General features: G+C 45.5%; 1 protein-coding gene across 9 annotated transcripts in view; it reads right to left on the bottom strand.

Moving 5' to 3' along the window:
• Positions 1-25,139, bottom strand: part of Znf532 (zinc finger protein 532) — a 109,509-nt gene extending 84,370 nt beyond the window's left edge. For 2 of the 9 annotated variants that reach the window (XM_047525908.1, XM_047525906.1), the window contains exons 1-3: positions 24,813-24,951; positions 23,207-23,288; positions 23,011-23,120 (exon numbers count right to left, since the gene is read on the bottom strand). Coding sequence is in view for 1 of the 9 variants with exons in the window: in XM_047525904.1 (XP_047381860.1) it covers positions 24,877-24,961 (85 nt within the window). In the remaining 8 variants the exon portion in view is untranslated. Of the gene's footprint in view, positions 1-11,396; positions 11,559-23,010; positions 23,121-23,206; positions 23,289-24,812 lie in introns of those variants that run through there. The other 7 variants (XM_047525907.1, XM_047525911.1, XM_047525910.1 and 4 more) reach the window with 7 other exon arrangements.
• Positions 25,140-26,124: the final 985 nt, after the last annotated feature.

The raw sequence follows: 26,124 nt of genomic DNA, 5'->3' as shown, positions 1-26,124 counted from the left end.
AGCATATTCCTTAGGACTCTACATACACAGAGCATTGCAGAAACTGTCAGTCAAGAGCCTCGCTTCACACGCCAGCAGCATCACCTGGTGTGGGGTGGCAGGCCCACTCCTCTGCCTTCCACACCATTCCATTCGGGACCTTCCAGAACGCTGCTTCTTCACTAGAACCACTCCAACTTGAATGTCCAAGCAGCGTCTTTGCAAAGAGCTGTATTTAAGGCTGAGAATATAGCTCAGTGGTAGTGCTTGCCTAGCTAGCATGCATGAGGACCTGGGTTCAATCTCTAATACCAACAAAAAAAAAAAGAGCTGTATTCAGCTCACAGGCTGCCATCTATTCAAATGCACCTCTTTCACTCCTGGGCTGTATTATAAAAGCAGTACCTGCTCTACCACATGCTCAAACCCAGACAAACAGAAGGCAAAAGCCTCTGGGAGAGCAGCTCGCCAGAGTGCAACTCTGATAACATTTGGAACAGACCAGAGACTTCAAACACATTCAAAAGCATAAATACGTACACGTACACCACTCTTTACATTCAACAACATAGCACAGACATCATTCCATGTCTATATGTCTATGCATGTTTCCATAATATCGCAGGCATGTTTCCGAGTCAACATGAAACACCAAGTTGCTTAAGAATATCCTTTTAAATTTAGATTGTAATATTTTTTTCAAAGAGAGTTTAAATCTAAAGCAAGGAACTCCAAAAGATCTCTCTCCACTAATCCTTGCAAAAATAAGAATACTTAAAAAACAATAACCTATAAGATGCAGTGTCGAGTTTCACTCATTTGCTTTAAAATCCTGAAGAGATATTTTAAACTCACATGATAAAATGAAAGATGAGGGAAACAGATATTAAAATAATTTACTCATGCCAGGTTTGTTGGCACACACCTGTAATCCCAGCAATTGGGGAGGCTGAGGCAGGAGGATTGAAAGTTCAAGGTCGACCTCAGCAACTCACAAGACCCTGTCTCAAAAAAAATAAATAAAAAGGGCTGGGGATGTAACTCAGTGGTAGAGCACCCGGGTTCAATCTCCAACACAGAAACAAATAAAAAGTGAAATAAAATAATTTACTCATGCTCTTAGTCATAAGACTTAGGGTCGGAGGTGGAATGCTTGCCTAGCATGCACAAGGCCCTGGGTCCTATCTCTTGCACACAGAAAAAAACCTCTTTTTATTTTTAATAAATCACAACCTTAAAGTTCAACATGTCCCAAGGAACACCTGGTCATTCCATCCATCGAGAGACTGTGTCCGCCTGATTTCTGGGTGAACCAGGCCTGCCTTGGGCAAGTGGTACCTGGTATGTCACTACTTTCACTTTCACTTTCCTAAAGCACCTTAGCCTGAAGGGAATCTTCTAGAACACACAACAAACTACTTCCCCCAACTCAAGGAGGGTGAGAACCCAGCAGTTCCTCCAGATCAACAGAGCGGGCAAACTGGCCCTTAACGCCATGCTAGATGAAAACGGCACGGTCCACGGTGAGCAGGGCTGGGCAGGAGCAGACGGCAACGCTTGCAGGCACGTAGTTTAGTGGCGGAGCACGTGACAGAATGCACAAGGTCAGGTTCCACTGCTGAATCAAAAACAGGAGTCAGGCATGATAGCACACCTGTAATCCCAGCAACCTGGGAGGCCGAGGCAGGAGGATCACAAGTTCAAGGCCTGCCTCAGCAACTTAGCAAGGTCCTAAGCAATTTAGTGAGACCCTGTCTCTAAATAAAACACAAAAAGGGCAGGGGATATGGCTTGGTGGTTAAGTGCCCCTAGGTTCAATCCCTAGTATGAAAAAACAAAACAGAGAGAGAGAGAGAGAGAGAGAGAGAGAGCCAATTTTCTAAATCACCTTTAGTCAAACTCATTATCAATAAATTTCTATTTTGAATATAAAACCTTAAAATATACAAAAACAGACCAAAACCAAGTATAAGAAATCTTTGAACCCCACTTATAAAGCATGATCCATTTCATCCAGTTGGAGAGGCAGGAGGAAGAGGAGTGGAGGAGAGAAAGGGGGGCAAACAAAGAAGGGAGAAAAGGGGGAATAGTACGACCTCAGGAAGAAGACACCCACAGGTAAACAGCAGCTGCTAAGAGTGCAGGTAGCACCTGGTAAGTGGTTCATCTGCTCTTCCTTCCAAATTTAATTCCTCAAGAAACAAAAAAAACAAACAAAAAACGGGGTGGAGAGCCAGGCGTGATGGCACATGCCTGTAATCCCAGCAACTCAGGAGACAGGAGCATCACAATTTCCAGGCCAGCTTCAGCAACTTAACAAGGTCCTAAGCAACTTACTGAGACCCTGCCTCGAAGTAAAAAAAATCAAAAAGGGCTGGGAATGTGGCTCAGTGGGGAGAGAGAGAGAGAGAGAGAGAGAGAGAGATGAGAAAGAGAGAGATGAGAGAGGGAGAGAGGGAGGGAGGGAGGGAGGGAGGGAGGGAGGAAGGAAGGAAGGAAGGAAGGAAGGAAGGAAGGAAGGAAGGAAATACAAAAAAAAAAAAAAAAACAGGCAGAGAAAAGTATTCTTTTAACAGGGCATTTTGGAGTCATGGAAATTTTGCTAAGTAGATACCTACAGTGTGGAAGGGTAAAAAGGAAGAAAAAAGAAAAAGACTAGAAGTCATTAAGGAGATAACAACTAAGCTTTCAGCGAAGAGGAGCCAGGAACAACCCGCAGCCATAGGCACGGTGAGCCGGCGAAATGCCCTCCCCAAAAGCAAAGCAAATGTTTGGATAAGCTCAGTCATAACAGTTAAGTAGTAAGGAGGGTACTTAATTTTACTCAAAAGTTTATATTTCTTAAGCACCTGCTGCACTTCTGGAAAAATGTCCTTTTAAATAGAATGTACAAGTTAATGTGAGCAGCACAGTTTTCATAACAACTGTATTTTATTAAAAAAAAAAGTAAAAGGAGATATGCTGTATGCTCCATGGCTACAGCAAGACAAGCTGGTGGAGCCCAGGTAAGCCTGGAACAAGCACCAGTAGGCAGCTCCCTGACAACAGGGAGCCTCCAGGGCTAGCCGCCTCTGCCTGGCTAACTCCAGAGCTCTTCACTCCTGTGTGTTAACTACGAAGCACTCACATCTCAAATCCTTGGGAGCAGGGCATGGGGGTGCAGGCCTGTAATCCCAGCAACTCTGAAGGCTGGAGTTCAAGACCTGCCTCAAAATAAAAAAGATAAAAAGAACTGTGGATGTAGCTTAGTGGTTAGCACCCCTGGGTTCAATCCCCAGTACCAAAAAGTAAAATAAATAAAATGAAATGTGTGGAAAATAGAGGAAAAACAAGGAAAAAGAATATGATCTGCAATATGCCGAAGATGGAAAAATGAAAAAGAAAATTATGAATCACATGTATTTCCATTTTTAAAAAGAATATTCAAAATGAAAATATTTGATTTTATATTTGTAAATCAGATTTATGTGAAATTGAGCTATGATAGGGTACATTGCAAGTGATTCTTCACTTTCATCAGGAGTTAACTGATTTAAAACTTGACTCTGGTTTGTAGTTCGTTAAAATTGCATTAAGTTCCAAAATGCTCAATTTTCTTGTTAACGAACAACCTAGGGATTTTCTCCTGACTCTGCTTATGTAAAATTCTCCATGAAGGTTGTTTTACTATTCAACTGAGTTGATTCCATTAAAATATTAAATTTTCATCATTTATATCAGAGCATAACCTAGAAAACCCTTTAGAGAAACACATAAAGTTCGGTTCTTTCAGCTGTCTGAGAACGGGAATAGAACAGTTAAGGAGTAATTTATGAAGGCAAAGGACTGACCTAACAGAAGACTGATTGAGGAGTCCAAGCCCCCGCTCTGAAGAAAATCCGTCTGCATGTGACCAGTACACCCCAGGCCGGCCTCAGCAGGACCCACGGATAGAGCCACTTTCACAAAGCCCAGGGCCTCCGCACTTCCTCAGGAAGTGGCAGGAACCACAGCAGCTCCCCCAGACCAGGGGAGCTCTCCACCCCTATGAGGCAGCAGGAATGGGAAGAGGACCGGTAACCACAACCAGCAATACTGCAGCCCCGCATGACAGGCTGTGGTGAGCCCAGTGCCCGGGTCCTGTTTTGGTTTGCGGCCTTGCAGGGTGAAAGATGACAAGTGCCGAATGACATGGTTACACAGCTCTCTCTCCCCCTCGTCCTCATCAGACCACCTCACCTACCCAGGGCTCCTGAGTGACAGGGTGCTGCACCACTCTGGGACTAAATCTGTATCAAACAATATCCACATTAAGCAACTCTGGTCAATCCACATGACCCATATCATCTTTTTCTTGCTCATGGATCAAAAATAAAATGGTGCTGACTTGCTTTGAGATGAAGGTTCTTAACAGTGAAATATCTACTTACTGAATATGCAAAGCTTCTAAAAATACCTGCCCCATGTTTTTCTGTAGACAATAAAATGTACATTTTAAAGGGCAAGACTGCCCAAAGGTTAGCATTTCAAAATGATGGATTTGCAAGAAAAACTCAAACACAGAAGAGTTTACTAAATACCAAATGGCGCATGGGGACAGAAAAGCCCAAGAGAGTCTGTCTCCTCCAGCCCCTGCACTACTGTGCATGAGCCGCCTAACCCAGCCATTAGAGTTAGGTTATGTGGCTGTGTTCTCCCTCAAGGGCTCCTTCATGTCACCTCCTAAGTGCCTCTGGGAACCAAGTAAGTTACCTGGGTGACCATGCCTGCTTGCAAATATCTGATACTGAACCAGTCAAAAAAGTGCAGTGACCACCCATGCACCTGCAGAGTTACGGGCCAATGAAAGAAAGTCCTCCACTGAGCTACCCTCCAGTCCCTTTTAACCACTTGTTATGTGTACATCTCAGTAGTATTAAGCACATTCCCACTGGTTTGGGTACAGTTATTCTGTTGTTTTTGCAGTACTAAGGCTTGAACACAGGAATGTTCTCCCACTAAGTCACAGGCCCAACCCTTTTTATTTTTCACTTTGAGATACAGTCTCACTAAGTTGTCCAGGCTAGCCTGAACTTGGGATCTTCCTGCCTCAGCCTCATGAGTCACTGGAATTATAGGCATGTGCACCACACCCACAGGTACAGTGGTTTTCGGTGGAGTACTATGTGGTCATTAAAAGTGAAGCAGAGGGGCTGGGGAGATAGTTCAGTCGGTAGAGTGCTTGCCTTGTAAGCATAAGGCCCTGGGTTCAATCCCCAGCAGCCAAAAAAAAAAAAGTGAAGCAGAGACATAATAAATACTGAGATGGAATAATCCAAACAGATCAGTAAGGGCTGGTGATAGAGCTCGGAGGGAGAGCACTTGCCTAGTTTGTACAAGGTTCTTGTCCAGCCCCAGCACAGTGGGGGAATAAAACATTAAGTGAAAGAAATCAGATCATGAAATAATACACATGCTATATTAAAGATTTTAAAGGCAGGAGCAGTGATTCACACCTGTAATTCCAGCTAATCTGGGAGGCTGAGGCAGGAGGATTTGTAGTTTGAGGCCTAGTTAGGAGACATAGGGAGACCCCTGTCTCAATTTAAAAAAAAAAAAAAAAAAAAGGTTAAGTACATATTTTTTGTACTTACACATTTAGGGATGTAAAATTCATAGATACATAAAATTCACAGAAAGCAGTCAGGCACACCGGCTCACACTTGTAATCCCAGCAATTTTGAAGGCGGAAGCAGGAGGATCCCAAGTTTAAGCCCAGTCTCAATAACTCATCAAGACCCTGTCTCAAAATGTAACATAAAAAAGACTGGGATGTAGCTCAGTGGTAAAGCGCCCCTAGGTTCAAACTCCAACCCACTCACACAAAGAATTCCTAGAAAGGTTTAGAAGGCTGCACATCAAATATTTTGACCCTTAATCTAGAAAGGGCAATGGGACAGAGGACAAGGGTGAACTATAGCAAGACTTTTGAACTTTTATTCCATACTTCTATTTATATTCTCTTAAAACTAAAGAAAATTTTTTTTCAAATTTCAATCCACATAAACATACATTTTTAATTTCCAAAATCTCCCATCTATATAAAAGGAAGCAGGTGGAAGTTTAAATTTCCTACACACTTAGGACTTGTCAAAATATCAGCCCTGGCAATCTATGGAAGTTTTATTTCCTAATGGATTCACTATATTCTTTTAACTCCAAGATATCATCTAGACACCAGGAGCTTTCTTTTGGCATTTTGTAAATACCATGCTTTTTAGTAGCATCTCCACAATTCCAGTTTGAAGCAAAATATAGATTTCCTAAATTACAAGTGATGTTTTGAATATAGAAAGGAAAGCTTCAAAGTAATTTTCCTTTGTCACCTAAATAAGGTTTTGAATTTCTGCACCAAGGTCCTAAATCCTGCACAGCAACCTTTGTCCCTGAAATGCTCCAAACCCTCAGTTATACTCCCTATGTCTTCTTAATTGTTGTTTTTTTTTTTTTCATTTTTAAATTTTTAAATACTAAATAAAAAATATTTGCAAGCACTTTTGAAACTTCCAGCATTAAAAAACATGGAAGAAAGTCAGGCATGATAGGGCATGCCTATAATTCCAGCAGCAGAGGATTCCAAGTTCAAGGCCAGTCTCAGAAACTTAGTGAGACCCTGTGACCCTGTCTCCAAATGCAAAACAAAAAGATCTGGGGATGTAGTTCAGAGGTAGAGCAACCCTGGGTTCAATACCCAGTACAAAAAAGAAGAGAAAACCAGTACCTACAGGTACCTGCACTTCTGTGAGGACTTGACCATGCACAGGGTGGCTGGCTTGCTTCCCTCATCAGGTCTTCTTTTTGAAATTTTCACCTCCCAAAGTTTGGAAGTATTGTTCTTCTGCAAGGCTTGAAGTCAGTGGCTGATGCAAGTTCCACCACCACCAACATTTAGCAAAGGCCAGAGATATTCGGGTGTCATAACTTAGGGGTGGAGGCATGCTACTAGCATGCAGTGAGCAGAGGCTGAGGATGCTGCTCAACATCCTACACAGCACTAGGCAGCCCCACAACAATGTCTACAGTCCAGGGCTGGGAATGCAGCACAGTGGAAAAGTGCTTGCCTGGCATGTGTAGGGCCTTAGGTTCAGTTCCTAGCACCACAAAAAAAAAAGAGAAAAGGATGTCGATAGTCAATGTTCTGAATAGTGCTGAGAATGAAAAACCCTGTTCCACATCTGGGTGCAGTAGCACACACCTATAATCCCAGCGACTCAGGAGGCTGAGACAAGAGAATCGCAAGTTGAAGGCCAGCCTCAATAACTTAAGGACGCCCGAAGCAACTTACAGAGACTCTGTCTCAAAAGGAAAAAAGTGGGGCATGCTGGGAAAGTATCTCCGTAAAGCACCCCGGGTTCAATCCACAGTACCAAAAAAGAAAGAAAAAGAAAAATTCTGCTTCATGTAAGCACAGACCCCCTCCCACCAACACCTGATCCTGCTGAAATCATGATAAACTCACTTCCCTGGGTCTCCCACACCGGAATGCAGGCAGCAGCAAGCCACTGCTCCAGCCCGGGCCTGCCCCTCATCTCCCACCAGCCTGGGGAGGAAGTGGACAGTGGCTCCCTGCACAGCTACCACCAGGCTTCCTATGCTCCCAAAGGATACCCTAGCTAGCCATGAAATGGTTCTCACTAGACTCCAAATTCAATACAAACAGTTTCTGAATTATGAATCACAGTACTTCCATCAGTAAAACATGACTGAGTGCATCCTCAAAGTGATCACTCACAGCATGCCTACCACCACTGATTTTAAAAATAAGCTCATTTAGAAGCTCTTTTCCTAGAGTAGACAGAAAACAGGAAAAAAGAGAACTAATTGCATCATTTCATCAATCACTTATATTAATAATAAGAGGAGAATGGATACAGCCCTGAGTATCCTCAAAAGCCCCGCCCTCATCTTTCATTCATTTCATCAAAGGCAACCAACAGCGTAAAACAATATCCATCCAGGCACACACCTCCTGCTACTGAACTTTCCACCAAAATAAGGGAAAAAGAGGCCTTACGGTCTAGGAGTTTGGGAAACACTAGGTTAAACACACACACATACAATTTCTTTTCTCTCGAGGTGTCTCAGAACTTTCTAGTGCTGACTGTGTACCTACACTTAAAGTCTTCAAAATGGGCATCCAAGGCTGGGCACATCACCCAGGCTTACATCATCCTAGAAGCTTTAGAGGTGAAATGCCTGTAGATGTACTTGAAGTAAGGTTTAAGAAGTGATTCTCATCGGGTGAAGTGGCACATGCCTATAATCCCAGTGACTAGGGAGGCTAAGGCGGCTTCAAGGTTCACAAATTCAAGGTCAGCCTGGACAACTCAGCAAGACTCTATCTCCAAATAAATTATAGGCTGGGGATGTAGCTCAGTGTTACAGCACCCCTGGGTTTAATCCCCAGGACCAAATTAAACAAATTAAGAAAAAATAAAAAGACTTTTCTTTGTGTGTTCAGCCATTGAAATGATTATTAAAAGCCCTGCCAGGCTGGCTCTGTAAGTGCTGACAGAAGCAGGCTACCTGGGTTGTAAAAGTCACACATACCTACAAGCAGGCACATGCAGGTATGGAAAAGGAAGACAGGCTGGGAGGGAGTGTGCTAACCCTTCAGCTTCATGGCCCTTCAGCAGCCACAGCCACCATCCGGGTCAGGCAGTAACAAAGGAACACCTCTTGGACATGGCAGCACGAGAAACACATTGGCTTTGAACCTCAAAGACATTTGAGCCTGCCACCAATTAGCTGCTAAAATGACACCTACAAACCACAGCACACAGCAGTGGTCACAGCCTGGGTTGCAGAGCAAGACAAATTGAGGTGAGTCCTGACTTTCCCTTTAAAAGTTATGAAATTCAAGTAAGTCACCTAATTTCTTTAGGACTCTATTCCCACAAAGGTAAAAGAGAGGTAAGAGATCAACCTCCTGGAGCTATCGTGAGGATTAAATAAAAAAAATCCAGGTAGGTGCTTACTCCAGTACCTGGGACACAGTGTTTACTAAATGTGAGTTATTTTAACATAAAAACAAGGTGAGCGTTAAGGACTCTAGCACAAAGAAAGCTGAGAAGAAATTAAGCCACACACTGATTCTCTCCACCAGGCAAAAACAAGACAGCTGTCATCAGATTTCCCAACCATCATGGCAGGTAACGAAGCGCCCTCAAGTGCCCCTTGCAGTCCAGCAGCTCGACAAGGTCTTCTAAGAAGCCAAACAAATGCAGAAAAGATGTGTCCTGTCCTCGATGACCTGAAGTAGCGCACTGTGTAGCCAAAGACACTATAGCCACATCTGAAATTCCAACGGAGTCATAATGCTCCAGATCAGAGGAATAATTTTTTTTTTTAAATTCTGAGTCATCTAAATCAAAACCATTAAGTAGGCTACTGTTAAGTCAAGTGCTGAACTACATGTTTAATCTTTCCCAAATTAACATTGACCAGATAAACCAGACTTGCATTTTGCTAAATACTATATACACCTCTGAGGGACCTCAAACGCACACACACACCCCTAAGAGAGGCCCCAAATATACATTTTCGTGCCCATGAAAGACCCTAAACCTGATGCTTGAACAGTCCTCTAGACACAGCCAAGTTTCCTACCTCAGTGTCTTGGACTAGGGCATTACTCGGACAACCAGCAATAGCTGTGCATCTGTGGAGTAAATACTGCAGGTCAAACACTGTTTCTGTGATTTTGAGTAAATAGAAAATAGAAAAGAGTCACTTTCTATACTTGAAAGAGTTCATGCACCCTGGCCCCTACACTAAAGAGTGAGGAGGAGGGTAGCTGGGAGTCAGAAAGACCCAGGTATGAATGCACTTGGCCCAGCCTTGGCAAGTTCCTTAGGCTTTCTGAGCCTCCATTCCTCAGGTATAAAATGGGACAACAGGGTTGCCCACTTTGTGGGGTTGCTGTGAGTTTTAATGACATAGAAATCAAAAGTGGCTCCAAACAGATGCTGCTTCCTTAGCTGCCTTTCCCAAGGTGACCAAGTCAACTAGTCAACGCATCTTCCTGGCAACTCCTGTGTTTTATCATTTCCTACCAAACTTCCCTCCAGCCAGGAGATGTCAGGGGCCTTTGCACACATTTTCTTCTCACAGCAACTGCAGACTGCTCCCTTCATTTCTCTTTCTCGTCTGTGCCTCCCTTTTTGTCATCCTTCACCTTCTCTCCAGTTCCACCAAGACTTAACTTTCTCAGAACCTTCTTTTGATTCCAGTCCTTTCCTTTTCTCATATTCTTCCCAGTCCTGCCCTAAAAACCCCAAGTATGTCAACAAAGTGTTAAAAACGAAGCACACAAATCCAATTTGGCTTATGGCTAAGTTGCTTTCTGACAACACAGTGACGAATTAAGGCAAAGCTACAAACTTTTCCCCCACCACAGAACAGTCATGGAACAACTCCGTGCTGGAGGCTACAGGAAGAGGTGAAAGATGTGACGAACCGAGGAACGCCATCCCGACCACTGGAAAAGCTAACAGTTGGCCAACAATGCCATTTTTATATATATATATGAACAAAAGCATATTCTACAAAAAAAGGCAGGCCCCATTTTCATTGCCTTTTTGCCTCCAGCTTATCAAATGTGCCTGACAAACATAGGTAGCACATCTCTCACTGACTACTCACTCACTCAATGCAGATTCTGCTCCCCTGGAAACATTCTCTAGAAGGCACAGCATTTGGGGGGGGAGGAGGGGGGAGGTACCAGGCACTGAACTCAGGGCACTTGATGACTGAGCCACATCCCCAGTCCTATTTTTTTTTTATTAAAATCTTTTTTTATTTTTACAGACTGCATTTTGATTCACTGTACACAAATGGAGTACAACTTTTCATTACTATTGTTGTGCACAATGTAGATTCACACCACTCATGTAATCATACCTGTACGTAGGGTAATACTGTTACATTCTACTATCTTTCTGTCCTTCACCCCCTCCCTCCCCATTTTCCTCTACACCATCCAAAGTTCCTTGTTTTTCTCTTCCTCCCGCCATCCCCCTTGTTACATATTGTCCGTGGACTTATCAGAGAAAACATTCGGCCTTTGGTTTCTTGGGCTTGGCCTACTTCGCTTAGCATGGTATTTTCCAACTTCATCCATTTACCAGCAAATGCCATAATTTTATTCTTCTTTATCCCCAGCCCTATTTTGTATTTTATTTAGAGACAGGGTCTCACTGAGTTGCTTAGTGCCTCACCATTGCCGAGGCTGGTTTTGAACTCGCAATCCTCCTGTCACAGTGGACCAAGCCCCTGGGATTACAGGCGTGTGCCACCCCACTAAGTGAAAGCACAGCATTTTAAAATGAGAAAGGAATACCTTGACTATACGTAAGAGAAGGCTAACATTGTAGCAATTTTACTTTTATGGTTCTTACTGTGGTAGAGTGCTGGGGTGTCTCGGGAGCCCACTGGCCACCTTCACTGACAACGACTGGCAGCAGGAACCCTGCCCTCTCAGGCACAGTCAATGATGTCAGGACCCGTCAGATGTCTGGTCTTGAGAAGTGGAAGCAGGGCTGAGGAATACAGCTACATCCACCAGTCTGTGAATGCAGACGTGGAGAGACAGGAGCTGCGGGGAAGTCATATGGGGCCACGTACATAGGAAAGATTTAAAAAATGCAGTTCTACCAAGGGTGGGGCACAAATGGACAACCAAGCACATGTGGCCTGGAGAAGAATGCGGAGCGCGCTTAGTGAAGATGCGGGCCGAGTTCCTGGACTCGGGTCCTGGCAGTCGCTGCAGCAGGGCCTTTAATGAGCTCCCTTTTCACTACGTTAAAGGACGGCTCTGTCTTCACCCTGGACCCGCCATGCCAGGCAAACTCCAAACAATCTAGGCTTTCAGTGCCTCCCACAGGAATCTGGCCTACAAGGAGCTACTGCTTCTGACCCACATGCTTCTCTCCTGCCACCTGGGCCACCAGGTGTCCTCCATCACCATCCCACATGAAGCCTGCCAGGTAAGGTTGGTTCCCATTCAGCTATGCAGTAATCCCGGTACGGCACCACATACTGGCCTCCCTCATTCACCTATTTACTCACATTTCAGGTCATCCAGTGGCCTTTCCTGCCAGCACCATCCATCATTCAGATAGTCTGATTCTTGCCATCTTGTACTTTCAAGTATCCATCTGTTCTGCACCCATGTGCTCTCCTGGTTCTTGCCCACTTCACTGTTCTTGTGACCACCCTTCGCCATTTCACCTTCTGATGTCCTCCACAGATCTGGTCTTTGATTCCTACCTTACCCCAACAGGATGTCTGCATGGAACAGTCAGGCCTCTGACTTCTGCCTCAGCTACGTCTGAGCTCACCCCCAACTCTGATTGACACCCACAGTTCTATTCCCTTTCTCCCATAGCCCACAGCCTTGCCTGTCCTAGCACCCAGGCTTGACCATGTTCTTCCATCATGCTCCCCTTCCAGCCACCACCACTGGCCCTGAGCAAAGGCTCCCACCAGGCCAGGTACAGGACTCTGCACTCAACAGGGAGTGATAATGGGTTTAGTTAACAACTAATAATCATATTCAATGTCCAGGTTCATATTTCACAGAACTCTCAGTGTTGAAATGTTCATAAGATCTAAAACTCAACTAAGAGTTCTATGAAATAGTAGACTTTTGCAGAGATGGGGAGGTAAACTATCTCATGTGACAGACATAATTTTATTGCCATGGCTGATTTAATCAATGTGCCTTCCCACAGGAAGACACCTACTAAAGTCTTCCAGTCTCTTATAGTTCAACTCCTTTCTGCAACTCATTTTTGCGCTTGCCTAGGGTCCCAGGGTGACCTTCCCCCAGGACAGCTGGATCCAAGAACTCAATGGTGGTTGTCTCCATCATGTACTAGAGAAACAGTGTCATTAGCCACTTCAATAGAGTTCTGTGAGGTGCTCTTCTGTTACTTCCATTCTAAGGAAAAGTCACAAGTCACCTCAATACCTTGTCAGGCATCGAGGCAGCAAAAGGGGCAGGCTAACAGTCCCCATCTCTCACTGGATACCAAATCCCCAAACCAGCCAAACACGGCATAGTCACTCTTACATGCTGACCTGAGGCCTGACAATCTTCATGACAATGAGTTATAACACATTTCCTGAATTTAATGTCAACATTCACATTACCTTCTTTTAGTAGGCTACAGGTGTCAAGCAGTTGAAGGAATCAAGATATCAAAGTTGGGGTAATTCAGGAATGCAGGAAGAAATAAACCAAGGATCCAGTCAGATCCTGAGTACCTAGAAGTCAGAGTTCATGCCAGAACTGAGTATCTATGACTAAAAATGAGTTCTGGCCCCATTTGCACTTACTGCTGCCATCACAGGTCAAGCCAGAGGGTGAGTCCTTGTGGAGTCTGACAAGAATTAGAGAATCAGATGGTTCTGGAAGCAGAGAAGCAGCATGTCTAAGACCAAGGAAAAGAGACACTACTCAAAGTGTGGTCCTCAGACCAGTAGTGTCAACAGTAAGCCACTTAGAAATGCAAAAGCTTAGGGCCACCCCAGTCCTATGGAATCACTATCAGCATTTTAACAAGACCTCCCCCATGACCTGCATGCAAATTAAAATGTGATCAATGCACTCTGGGCAACAGGGTACCCAGGACACCCTGAATGATGGGTACAGAACATCAGAGCTCAAGGAGCTTTTACATGGCAAGCAGTAGGAAGGACTGGAATCAGGGAAGAACCTGACCCTAGTTCAATCATTCACTAGAGGTGCAATCTTCAGATAGTCACTTCCTCTCTCTGTCTTAACAGGGATATTAAGTATACCTTATAGGACACAAGTCTAATGCATATGATCCTAGCACACATGCAGAAACCTGCAGCAAACACTGCTTTCCTTTCCATTCGGAAACACACACCAATTCAGCATGGCTGTGTGCAACCTGTGATGGACAGCAATGAGTAAGGACCACCCAGGAGATAAAAAGAGCCCAAACTAAAGGAGGGTGAGTTTCTCCAATAAGGAGACCATAACACAGATATTACACTATTTTTTCCAACCTAAGGAGGGCCTCAATGACATCAATAAATATGAATACTGCTGGGCACAAGAAATTACACTGTTAAATTTATTTAAACATCCGTCCAACATTCTGGACCATCATTGTCCAATATATGAAAGCCACATATGTGGTTTTAAATTTTCTGGTAGCCACATTTTAGAAAGAAAAAAGAGACGGATGAAATAAATTTTAATAATAAAGTATAAGAGCTAGGGAAAGCTCAGTGATAAATTAAGTCCTTAGCATGTGTAAAGCTCTGGGTTCAATTCCCAACACAAAAATAATAATAAAAGTGTTTAATCAAAATATCAATTCAAAATATACTCAATATAGAAAACCTTCTGTATATCTTATACTTACAACTCACCTCAATTAGGACTAGCCACATCTCAAGAGCTCAGTAGCCATATGAGGCTGGTGGATGCTGGACACAGCAGCTCCAGACATAAATCAATCATTGTGAACCCCTTGGATCCTTTCTCCTCTCAACCCTCCATCACCCCCAATCCCAGTGTCCAGGATATGAACATCTACAGTCACTGTAGAAAGTGACTGAGGATGGCTTTTGCTAACCTGTCATATTTTCACAGACAAGTTTTGTTTTGTTTTAAACTCTGATCAACATAAAATCATATCAATAGAAAACCTTGACTACAGTCAAATATTGACTGGGCTGAATTTTTCTGAAAATGAAGACAGTTGAAGTACAAGACAATAATGAAAAAGTTTGGGCAAGATCTTCAACTGTATGAAAGCACAGCCAAGTTGGAACATGTACAATGCCTTCTTGCCTACATTTCACCCACTTTTAACCAGATATTGGGCAGTTGTAACTGGAGTCCTACAGACGGGCAGGAGACACACATTCTGTGTATTTTCATGGTCAAAAACAAACACTACTCACAAATGAGGTTAAATCAGGACAGGAGACAATACAATCCAAGACAGGCAAAAAAAGAAAAGTCATTCTTCTAAAACAAGCAGACCAAGGAACACAGAATGACAGTTACAATTTTAGAAAGGATATATTAGCATACACCCTGTAAAGTACTTTATATGTATTTAATCCTCAAATCCTTAAGAAAAGTATGGTTTGGAATTTAAGCAACTTCTCCAGTGCTAGTATGCAGAGCACGGGCTTATAACATAGAGGGTTAAGCAAACAGATTGATGTCACGGAGAGCCAGGAATGGCATCTGGAAATCTCCACAGCCTTATCACCCAGATTTAACTAGAATGCTAAGCATAATCAGTTCTCCAACTTCCTCTCCTGTTCCTGCTCTGTAAAATCAGTAAAACTGTTAAGAATCAGCTTATTAATTAAAGGTGAGTTAATTTGATTAACTCATGCTTTCAGGCTCATCAGATATAAGGATTATAAATATGAATGGGATTATATACCACCAAAGCACATATGATAAATGTTGGAAGGCAGAGAGAAATCCAAGACAGTGATCATCCCGGACCAGGAGTCCAGATGCTGGGATCCAGTTCAGACCAGCTGTTAATTACCTGACCCCGCCCCCTTCCCCCCCAACCCATTCAGGCTCCCTGCAGAAAATGGAGAGGTGACCATAAATAACTGAAGCATTTCCAGCTACATGCTCCTTTAAAACAGAGGGCCTTTAATTTTGTAACCTGTTAAGTTGTTCAACAACCTAATTCTTACTATTCAGATCCCTAGAAAAAAATCTGTTCCTCACAGAAGAAAATTATAAAATCAATACTCATTACCAGCCCCAAGAATCAGTCTCTCTGAAAGAAGTTTGTATCCCACAAAGAAAGGCTGAAGAAGGGAACAGTGAAGAACTACAACACCCCAGTTATCTTTAGATCCCTATGGATCAGTCCAGATGCCTCAAAGCTCTAATTATGTAAAGTTGTAATAACTGACTGCAGAGAAAACCATTCAAAACTGGCATTTTCCAGGCATTTTCCAGCTCTCAAGCCCATGGAGTAGAGGATCTTCAGTAGGGAATGTGTGGGGCAGCTAAGAAACCACATGGAGTTTTGTCTAAAATTAACTTATTTTTCAGTCTCCAGATGTAGATTACACAGAATCTGCTCTCCCCGTTGATTCTAAAACTTTAGAACTTCCTGCCTGGAGGAAATGATTCAAAGAATTCTTTAAACTCTGTTTATTTACTGTTGGATTTTTCTCAGCACTTTCAATTTACTTTGCTTTTCTCCTTTTCAAAGAGAACGTGAAACAAAAGCATTTCTCTAGCCCTTCTCCCTTTCAATTTGTAAACTCACCCTAGTGCCCAGCAAAATTGTTTAAGACTTTTCAGTGTGCTATTTCTAGAGACGTCTCTGGTGCCGATAACAGATTCTCTTCTGTCTGTGCTGACCACGGGCAAGAAAAGCTGGTTAAATATGAAAGCCCTCAGTGTACCTCAAGAACCCAGAGGCGCTTCAGCACTGAGCCACCACATCCTCAGTCCTTTTTAATTTGAGACAGGGTCTCACTAAGTTGCTTAGGGCCTTGCTAAGTTGCTGCGGCTGGCTTTGAACTCGCGACCCTCCTGCCTCAGTCTCCAGAGCTGCTGAGATTACAGACACGCACGACCACTTCCCCATTACACATTCTTACAGGGGAGGCATGAACCAACCTGTGCGCCATCAGTGTCTCTGCCTCTTGACGCAGCTATGCCCTCTGGGCTCCTCCTCCTGGTGTCCATTCCTCTAAACCACCTTCCAGGCTCCCCCAGGGGCAGAACCACCCAGTGATAAGGAGCATGCAGCAAACCCTGCCTCCATAACCATGCGTGACCCAAAAGACCTTGGCCAGCGTCTCTGACTCAGTTTCCCCACTGGTACTATGTGCACAATAATACACAGCTCATTTCACTCTTTCAGGATTAAATGAGATCACATGACCAACAACAACATTTTTCTACCTTTCTGGAAATGTTCTGTCCTCCAAATTGCTTTTGGATGTGTGTATGCCAGGCTGGTGGTAAAACCCAGAGCTTTGCACATGCTAGACAAACACTCTACAACTGAGCCACACCTCTAGCCTGCCCCCAACTTTCTGAAGCATGTATTTTAAGTTCTTCAGCTACCCATCCCTCTTCACGTGTGGGTTTTTACTATATGAGCCTTTATTTTATGGGACCCCAAACTCAGTCCTTTTTTACACTTTTCTTCTATCATCTCTGTTCTTTACTAAGTATAGCTAACCACAGCAGTCTTCCCTTATCTGTGACTTGACTTTCCAAGGTTTCAGTTACCCGAGGTCAACAGTACTCTGAAAACATTAAATGGAAAATTAAATGGAAAATTCCAGGAGTAATTAATAGCCAGGCACAGTGGTACAGGCCTGTAATCCCAGTTACTCAGGAGGCTAAGGCAGGAGGACAGCAAGTTCACAGCTAGCCTCAGAAACTTAGTGAGATCCAGTCTCAAAATAAAAATAAGAAAAGGGTTGGGGGAATAGCTTAGTGGTAAAGCACCCCTGAGTATTTCAATTCCCAGGACCCCCCCCCCCAAAACAATAAGTTTTACATAATTTATTTTCATATATTATTATAATTGCTGTTTTATTATTAGTGTTTATCTCTTACTATGCCTAATTTAGAAATTAAATTTATCACAGTTATGCATGTATAGGGAAAAAACAGCATAGGTAGGGTTCAGTAATAGCAAGGTTTCAGGCACTCACTGGGCGTCTAAGAAACCGCTCCCTGTGGAATAGGGGACACTTCTGTGCTCCGACCTAGACCTCTAGCCCTAACAACCCTACTGAACTCCAGACCACAGAGCCTGGAGACCCAGGGCCCCTCAGAGCAAATGAATTCAAATCTGAACTCAACGCCTCCATCCTCTCCCACCTCCACTCTCCCAGTCTCCTCTGCCTTCTTACTTTGCAGTCTCAGAAAGGACCAGCAGCCAAGTAACCACAGGGTCACCTCAGGAGCATCCTCATCCCTCCTCCTCCATCCCTCCCAACAGCGAGTCAGGTACCACCACACGCACCTGGCCCCCTGTGCAGTCAAAACTTGCGCTCAGTCACCACCAGCAACTCCCTAGATCCCAGCCCTTGGTCTCTCCTGGACTACTGCAGTGCTCCTCTCATTCGGCCTCTCTGCCTCGAGACTCTGCAAGGTGCTGCCCCAGGACCTTTGTGACAAAGGATGTCCTTCTGCCAAAACTAGCTATATAAGGAAGTCCCATTGGAAGGGACTGTGCACAGAAACCTTCTTCAGTCTGGCCCTTGACTGCCTCCCAGCTGCAGGTCTGGGACCCACCGTCAGACCAAATCCCCCCTATGGTTGCTGCCTCTGCTCACATGCTCTGCCCACCATGTTGTTCCCGTGCTGGTCCTGCCTGGTTCAACTCAGAAGCTGCTTCTTCAAGGGTCCTCCCCTGACACTTGGCACTGGACAGCCATTCACATTCCTATCTGTAGGTTACTTCCCACTAGATTTTTCTCTGATTTCTTTTCCCTCTGTATTCCCAGGACCTAACAATTCCTGGTGTGCAGTAAGCATCTGTTAAATGGATTAAAGCATCCCCAAATTAACATGGCTTGCTGCTCCTCCTCCCTTTATTCACCAGCACCTCTATTTGCTCTTCCTGATCCTAAAAGTGTTTTATCCTTTTTAAAAAGGAATCTGGCTTCTAATCTCCCCTCTTCCTTGCTTTGATTGTGCTTAAATATTTTCACTTCCTTACAAGGTATCAAAGCTGACCGATGATTTCAAATATTAGAATGCCACCAATATTTTGGCAGTAGATACATCAAGTTATAATTAAGTAGTTGTTTACACACAACCAAGACCTCAATAAAAATCTTTGGAATCACTTTTCAAAATTTCAATTCTATTATTGGGTTGGGTTTTACTGAACCTAAAGACAAACGTAAAAATTAAGCTGCCAAGAGTTCTGAAGAGAATAAAAATAATTGCTGGAGGAAATAAAGGATATTTTACCACATGGAGTTTTGTGTTTCTACTTTTGGCTAATTCCGATTAGTTCAGGGTTATAAAGCATGTCATCCCATTAAAGAGTGTTCTCTCAGGATCATCTCTTGAGTGTCTTTAATGTTCACCACCATCTCTTTCTTGGAAACCTTAACTGCAGCTGTCAAGGCCAGATCTTTTCTGTGAGTTATGAGCCGAATTTATTTTCATCCAAACCTCTCTCTTACCTATATACCACATGACCCAGTCAAATATTTACAGAAGAGAGAGAGAAACTATGTGCATGGACTAGGACGTAGCTCAGTGGTAGAGCAATTGCCTAGTTGCCTAGCATGTGCAAAGCCCTGGGTTCAAAATCCCCAGCATTGAAAAGAAAGAAAAAGAAACTCTGTTCATGCTCAGGAGTCTGAGGCAGGAGGATCACCTGAGCTCAGGGCTTCAAGACCAGCTTGGACAATATAGTAAGACCTAGTCTCAAAAAAAATTAAGTTCACACAAAAACCTGTACACAAATCTACCTTTACAACAGTTGCTTTTTTGTTTTTTTCACAATCACCAAAAACTGGAACCAACTCCGATGTCCTTCAACCAGTGAACGGATAAACACACTGTGGTACATCCATACAGTGGAATGCTACTCAGCGATCAAAAGCATTTAAACATGAACTATGAGTAAATCATAAATGCATCTTGCTAAGTCAAAGAAGCTATATATGACATTCTGAAAAAGACCGAACAATGGGGACAGAGAACAACAATGGTTGGTTGGGACAATGGTTGCAGGGGTAGAGGCAGAAGAAGTTTGATTACAAACAGGCAACAGGAGGAAATTTTGGTGTGATGGAATTGATCCGCATTGATCACAGTGGCACATACATAAGTCTATACATGTCAAAACCCAAAGAGTTACACACCAGAATGGATTTTATTTTATGTAAATTAAAAATTTTTAAAGTTTATTCTTTTTTCTTTTTTTATTTTTTTTAAGTACACTGGGGATTGAACCCAGGGCTTCACTAGGGCATGCTAGGCAAGTGCTCTACCACTAAACTACATCCCCATCCCTTTTTAAAAATTATTATTTTGGGGCTGGGGAGATAGCTCAGTTGGTAGAGTGCTTGCCTTGTAAGCACAAGGCCCTGAGTTCGATCCCCAGCACCCAAAAAAAAAAAAAATTATTATTATTTTGAGACAGGGTTTCAATAAATAGCCCAGGCTGGCCTTGAACTTGCAATCCTCCTGCCTTGGCCTCTGAACAGCTGGGATTTCAGGTATGTGCCACCACACCCAGCAAGAGTTAACTCTTTAATCATGACTTGGTTAAAGATCATCCCTAAAATATAATTAACACAAAGGTGTGGATTTCTGTAATGTCTGTCCATCATGGCTGCTGCTGTTCCCATCTTGCCATGTGGGATTAGGAAGGGATCTTAAGGGAATGAGGAAGGCGCCACCCCTAAAGTCTTGCAGATCTTTTCAGTTTCCCTGCACTGGCATTTTTTTTAAGGTTCCCGATCAAAGACAACCTCCCAGCCAGCTGTGTACTGCGAGGTGGCAATCTACCAAGAACATGGGAAAGGTTGCTCAAAACCCCAGACAAACTGCACTCCAGAGCAAAGCCCAAGAGTGCAGTTCAAGGGAAGAAATAGAGGGGGATGAAGAACACCAATTCTAACATTCCGACCTGTCCAAGCGAAGGTATGAGCAAAAAAATTCCACTTACATGCTGGCTACTCCTTCCTGAACCTTCCTTAAAACGACTGGGGGCGGGGAGTCTGAGTGAGGAAGAGAGACAGTGTTCCTGAACCAGGTTAGCTGAGAGTTCCAAAAGCCCTGGATCCAATGTTCTTTAACCTGGAAAATGTGACTCTAAATTTGAGGCAAATGAGAAAACTAATCAAGGATTCAACACCCAGCTACACTTTTTTTCCAGTGTATGGCTGGGCCCAACATCCTGCTGCAAGGGGATGGCTCAGCGGTCCTCAAGGGAGACTGCCGCAGGCAACCCCAACCAGGCACCAGGCTGAGGCTCCAGCTCCAGCTCCAGCACAGGCCCCGCCCCCAATGTGGGTGCCCGGGTGTTCCCTCCTGGCTCTCCCAGGAAGGAACATGCCCTTGCTTATTCTCCAAAGCACGCTGGGAACCTCTCCCTGGAGGCCTGGGCCTGCTACATTGTTCTACCCCAGCGTGAGATCAACACCTGAGGCAAGCCCCCGGTCCAAGATGAGCTCATGATCACTGCCCTGGAGAACCAGCTCTCCAACCTTAAGCAGCATTTGCAGCTGGAAAGACTGGCCTAAATGCAAAACAAATGCTATTTTCAGGAGACTTCTGGGGGGAGGGGAGGAACAAAGCTAAAAACTACCAAGAGAGTACACCAGAACATTCCATGACATGCAGTGCCTAAAAAGGTTTTTTAAATATATTCTCAAGAAATAGCCACTGCAAGGGGTGGGCTGTCAAAGTTCAATAAAAATCACTGACTCCAGAAAGACAAGGAATGAAGGACTAAATGATAAAACAGCTTATTGTATTAAGCTAATTAAGGTTTATCATATTAGCCATCTGAGTTTTAGTTGGCACCAGAAACGCAGGAACAGCATATCATGCAACATGGATTCGGATCTGCTTTGCAAGCATATTTCTGCTACAGTCATCCACAGAACCTCTGGCAGTTGAAAATGAGGTAGAACTGAAAACCAATTTTAGCACAATGATTTGCAAAGAATTTTGTTCCATCATGTAAGCTATTTGCTGGTATATCCGTCCGAGATTACATTTATCTGTATTAAATACTGCATAAAGTATTCCAAGCTAACCATGCACTCCTGTTTCCCCTTTTGCCAGTTTTATCAGACAGGCAATGTTGTGCAGCCAAATGAAAAACATTTCAACAATAAAAACCCCTGCATACTGAACACCCTCACTACAGATATGCTGCCCACCAACTGCCAGCACACAACTTAACCAATTCTAAGATTCTCGGCATTTCTGAAAAGACGGTTCTGCTTAACACAGAGAGGAACGAGATACCCACTTCAAAACGAGGGAGAAATGTATTTGCAATGTCTCCTATGGGCTCCTCTTGATTGTACTTTTACCAGACCAGCCGAAAGGCAGAACCAGTTCTGTTGCTGAGATCATGTCGGATCCAACTCTGGAGCGACTGGTTTCCTGTTTGGGGAAGTTACTGTTCTTTTCACAAGGAACCCCAAGGCAAAATGTTTAGTGTTCCCCTCACAGCCTTTGTTCTTCTCTGTGCTACACTCCTTACTGCTCTCTCCTCTCCCCTCCTCTCCCACTTCTGGTTTGGGAAGGTGCGTGAAAACGCCAGCTCAAATCTAACTGCAATCTTCTAAGGCAAGAGACATTTTCCACCACCCATTCCAGTAGAGCTGAGAGTTAACAGGCATCTTTGCACAGATGAAGCCAGACTACCCAGTCTCCCCCTGGTCTTGCATTAGTATTCCACATTAAAATGTATGCCACAAATAATCCAATGGCGAACTCACCGTCGACAGCCCCCAAAATCAATAAGACATTCCACCACTTGACTCGGAGTGAAAAATCTTTCAGGTTAACACTGAGAGCATGGTAAAAGAAAGGTGATGAATGAACAAAAGGAGAATCTACCTCCAGGCTCCTCAAATCCTAGAAAGGTGGCCAGGCTGCCTCGATTTGGTGAAGCCCTTCCTTTTCTTATCATCATCAGGAAAATGCTACATGTGTACTGCTTCAGTTTTATGCAAAACAGCGCATTCTCCACCAGGCCTGCCGCCTACCATTCTCTAAACTTGCCTCTTTCCAGGCCTGACTGTTCCAAGTGCCCAGAGCACATGCGATTTAATGAAGGCATTCAGATTTCACCTTGATAGCAATACCATCGAAAAGTCACTCGGATCCCATCAAACGTGGATAACATTAAGAGTATTTCTTCTCCACTATGAACCCCATTTTATCTCCAGGGTACCAGTCCACTGTCACTATGTGTTTGAATGGATCTGCGAATTAATATTTAAATTCATGCTCAAAACAGCACATCTCACCTTATGAACCTTGACCTTTTGGAAAGACTTTGGACCAGTGCTCAGTTAGTGTCACACAGTTGCATTCTCTGCAAATATGAAAGGGTTAAAAGCAGCCCCAGTCAACAGGCCTACAAGGAAAAAAAAAAGACAGCATGTATGGCTAACAGCATCACTGGAACGCATTTATGCTCATTTCCTAGAACAATATTGTTACCTTTTGGCCTTCATAATAGTCAGAAGTATCCCCAACACCCTTTAGTAGCTTCTAAAAGGAAAAGCACAAAACAGAACATACCCTGCAAGAGAAAAAAGGCATGCAAAGTAGCATTCTCCAGCAACAAACAAACTACCATTACAAATCCATCAGTTCATTCTGGTTTTGTTTTGTTAAAAACACAGAGAGAGACTGCACAAACCAAGTGTCCCCACCCTAGCAAGGCACATTTTTTTCTTTAATAAGGGTCATAAATCTCAGCTCCTTGTCCATCCCTTAAGCAAAAGAAAAAGGCAGGAAAAGCCCAAGTAATCTCAGACCCTGCAAACCTGCACCTTTCTTTCCATCGTCTCTACACAGGATCTTTTAGGGCTCCATTAGTCACGTACCAGTGCTGTGTGGTGTCTAAGTGTGCATTCACATACTGTGTTGGGATGGCACCTTCCTGCAAGCTCCTCTGCTTTTGGCTGCCATGAAGGGAGGAAGCTGCTATCCTACTGTAGTAGCTCAGTGACTGCATTGTGTTCAGGAGCTGATCTGCCTCAAACCAGTTTCAGCCGGTTCTGGTCACCCTACATAAAAAAGCTATGGCAACCCTCGCTGAGTTGCCAACAAGTCCCTGAAAATCATCAGCACAGGGGGGATCTCGCTGGGGGTTGCCTCTCCCTTTTAGGTCTTCCTGAGGAGGGGAAGGTCATCGTGTGTCCCCCCCACCACACAAGCACACAGCCTTGGAAATGCTCACCTCACAAGCCCCCCAGAGCCCCTGAGGGCTCTTTCCCCCTCCCCTTCACCCCGAAGCCCACCGCAGATACTGTTTCCCCCTCCTTCTCCTTCCCCCACTTACCTCCCACAACCTGGCTCAGATCTTTGTGTACGTGTGTGTCAGTGTGTGTTCTCTGTGTTGGTGGCTGACAAAGAGCCCCCAAGAAAGCAATCTATGTGTGTCTCCTCACACAGGATGCGTCGGCTGCAGGAGCCGGCCTGGCCTCCTAGCAGAGTGGTGCTGGCTTGTTGACCAGGCTCCTCTCTGCCTGTCACCCCCACCCCACCCAGCCCCCTCCTCCCTTCCGTCCCTCTCCTCTCTCTCCCAGCCCTGTCACCATCACCAGCAGCCCCCCCAGTCTCCTCCTCCTCCTCCAACCTTCTCTTCTTTCAAGCACCTGGGGGGAGAAGTCCAAATCCCTTCACCTCAGGGTAGAACTCTGGGGATGTCTGGGGAGGGTGGGGGGAGCAAATGAAGGGGCAGTGGGGGAGAGGGGACACAGAGGCCTTGGAAAAATCATCTGTGCACAGCCAGCGCTGGGTAGGTGGGGGGGAAGCCCGCGCTCACGTGGCCCCCTCTCTGAGCTGGTGGGGCCTAGCAAAACCGGCCCTTCCTCGGCCCCCCAAGGAAGCTGGCGGGGCGCGAAGGCCAGCTGTCCCTAGGGCGAGGGTGGGACAGGCCACTGCAGTCAGGCCAAGGGGCCTGAGCCTCGCGCGCTCACCCCGACCCGCAGGGGTGGCACGAGGGGCGGCGCCCCCGCCTCTCCCGGCGCCCACCCGCGCCCCTCGCCCTCGCCCCGGCCGCCCCCGGGTCGCCCCCGCCGCAGAGGCGCACACCCACCCCCTGCCCGGGGTTGGCCTTCGCAGCGGTCAAGCCCGGGCGTCTGGGCCGCAGCTCGGATGACCTTTGTTCCGCGCGGCGCCGCCGGCGGCTGCTGCTGCTGTGGCTGCTGCTGCTGTCGTCGGAGCGGCGGCGGCGGCGGCTTCCATGTTACGGGCGTGTCATCCGCATTCCCGCAGCCGGGGTCTGAGTGTGCGTGTGCGGTGCAGCGGCCTCGCCGCCGCCGCCGCCCCGGCTGCCGGGCTCCCGGGCCGCCGCCGCCGCCGCGGCCTCGCCGTGCGCCCGGCCGCCCCGCGCCTCCCCGGGCGCCGCGCTCTAGGCCGCGCGGCGGCGGCGGCGGCCGGCCCGCCACGCCGGGGCCTACGGCTGGGGGTGCGGGCCCGGGCGGCGGCGGCGGCGGCTCGGCCCGGGCGGCTAGCGAACAAAAGGGAGCGCGGCGAGGGGGAGGGGGCGTGGGGGAAGGGAGACTCGGGAGCCAGGCGGCGGCGGGAGCGCGAAGCCCCGCGGCCGGCGGGCGCCGACGCCCGGCCGCTGCCGACCCGAGTCCCGCGGCTGCGGAGAGGCGCCCGCAGACCTGCCAAGTCTCGCCCATACGGGCTGCCGCCTCGCAGCTTCGCCCCGGAGAGCGGAGCGGGTGGTGGTGGTGATGAGGGGCCGGAGGGAGGGCTGCTGTTTTTTCCAACGACAGTGCAGACTCTCACCCAGTCCTTGCCATGGCCCCAAGCCGCAACTTACTCGAGTGGAAGGAAGCAAGGCCTCGCCAAAGATGGTTGAAAAGGACCGTGAGCCTCTACCCAGGATCTTGAAGCCAAGGTGGTGTTCGGTTCTCCTCGTAATGGTGGCAAATAAGTAAGAAGAGAGCACGCTATCTTCAGATAAATTAAGTCTGAAATCCTCCCTGGAGGTGGAAGAAGGGGCTCTCCTCTGGTTAGTTAGTGGTTTGGAGCCCTTTTCGCCTTAAACTGAGCCACAAAAGAATGGAAGACACCCCCTGGGGTGGGGAGAAAGCCCTGGTGTAAAAGACACACGTTTTGCTTTCAGAGAAAAAGCCACTGGGGCCAGATTGAAACATGGCATGTTCAGTTCATGTAGGTTTTTTTTTTTTTTTTAAATGGGGGAACGATATTGAGTAAACAAGATGTAATAGCTGGATCTTTAAATTCTCGAAGGGAGAAGATGTACAAAGGTAACACAAGCACATATTGTACATACAGCAGGTGTTCCTTGCTTACAGAACACAAAACGATACATACATAAACCCACCAAAGGCCACGAAGGGGTACAATCGGAGCCCATCCGAGAGCGAGACAAT

This window comes from Sciurus carolinensis, chromosome 15, assembly GCF_902686445.1.
Source record: "Sciurus carolinensis chromosome 15, mSciCar1.2, whole genome shotgun sequence".
NCBI lineage: Eukaryota > Metazoa > Chordata > Mammalia > Rodentia > Sciuridae > Sciurus > Sciurus carolinensis.
This window is presented reverse-complemented; position numbering and strand designations above follow the sequence as displayed.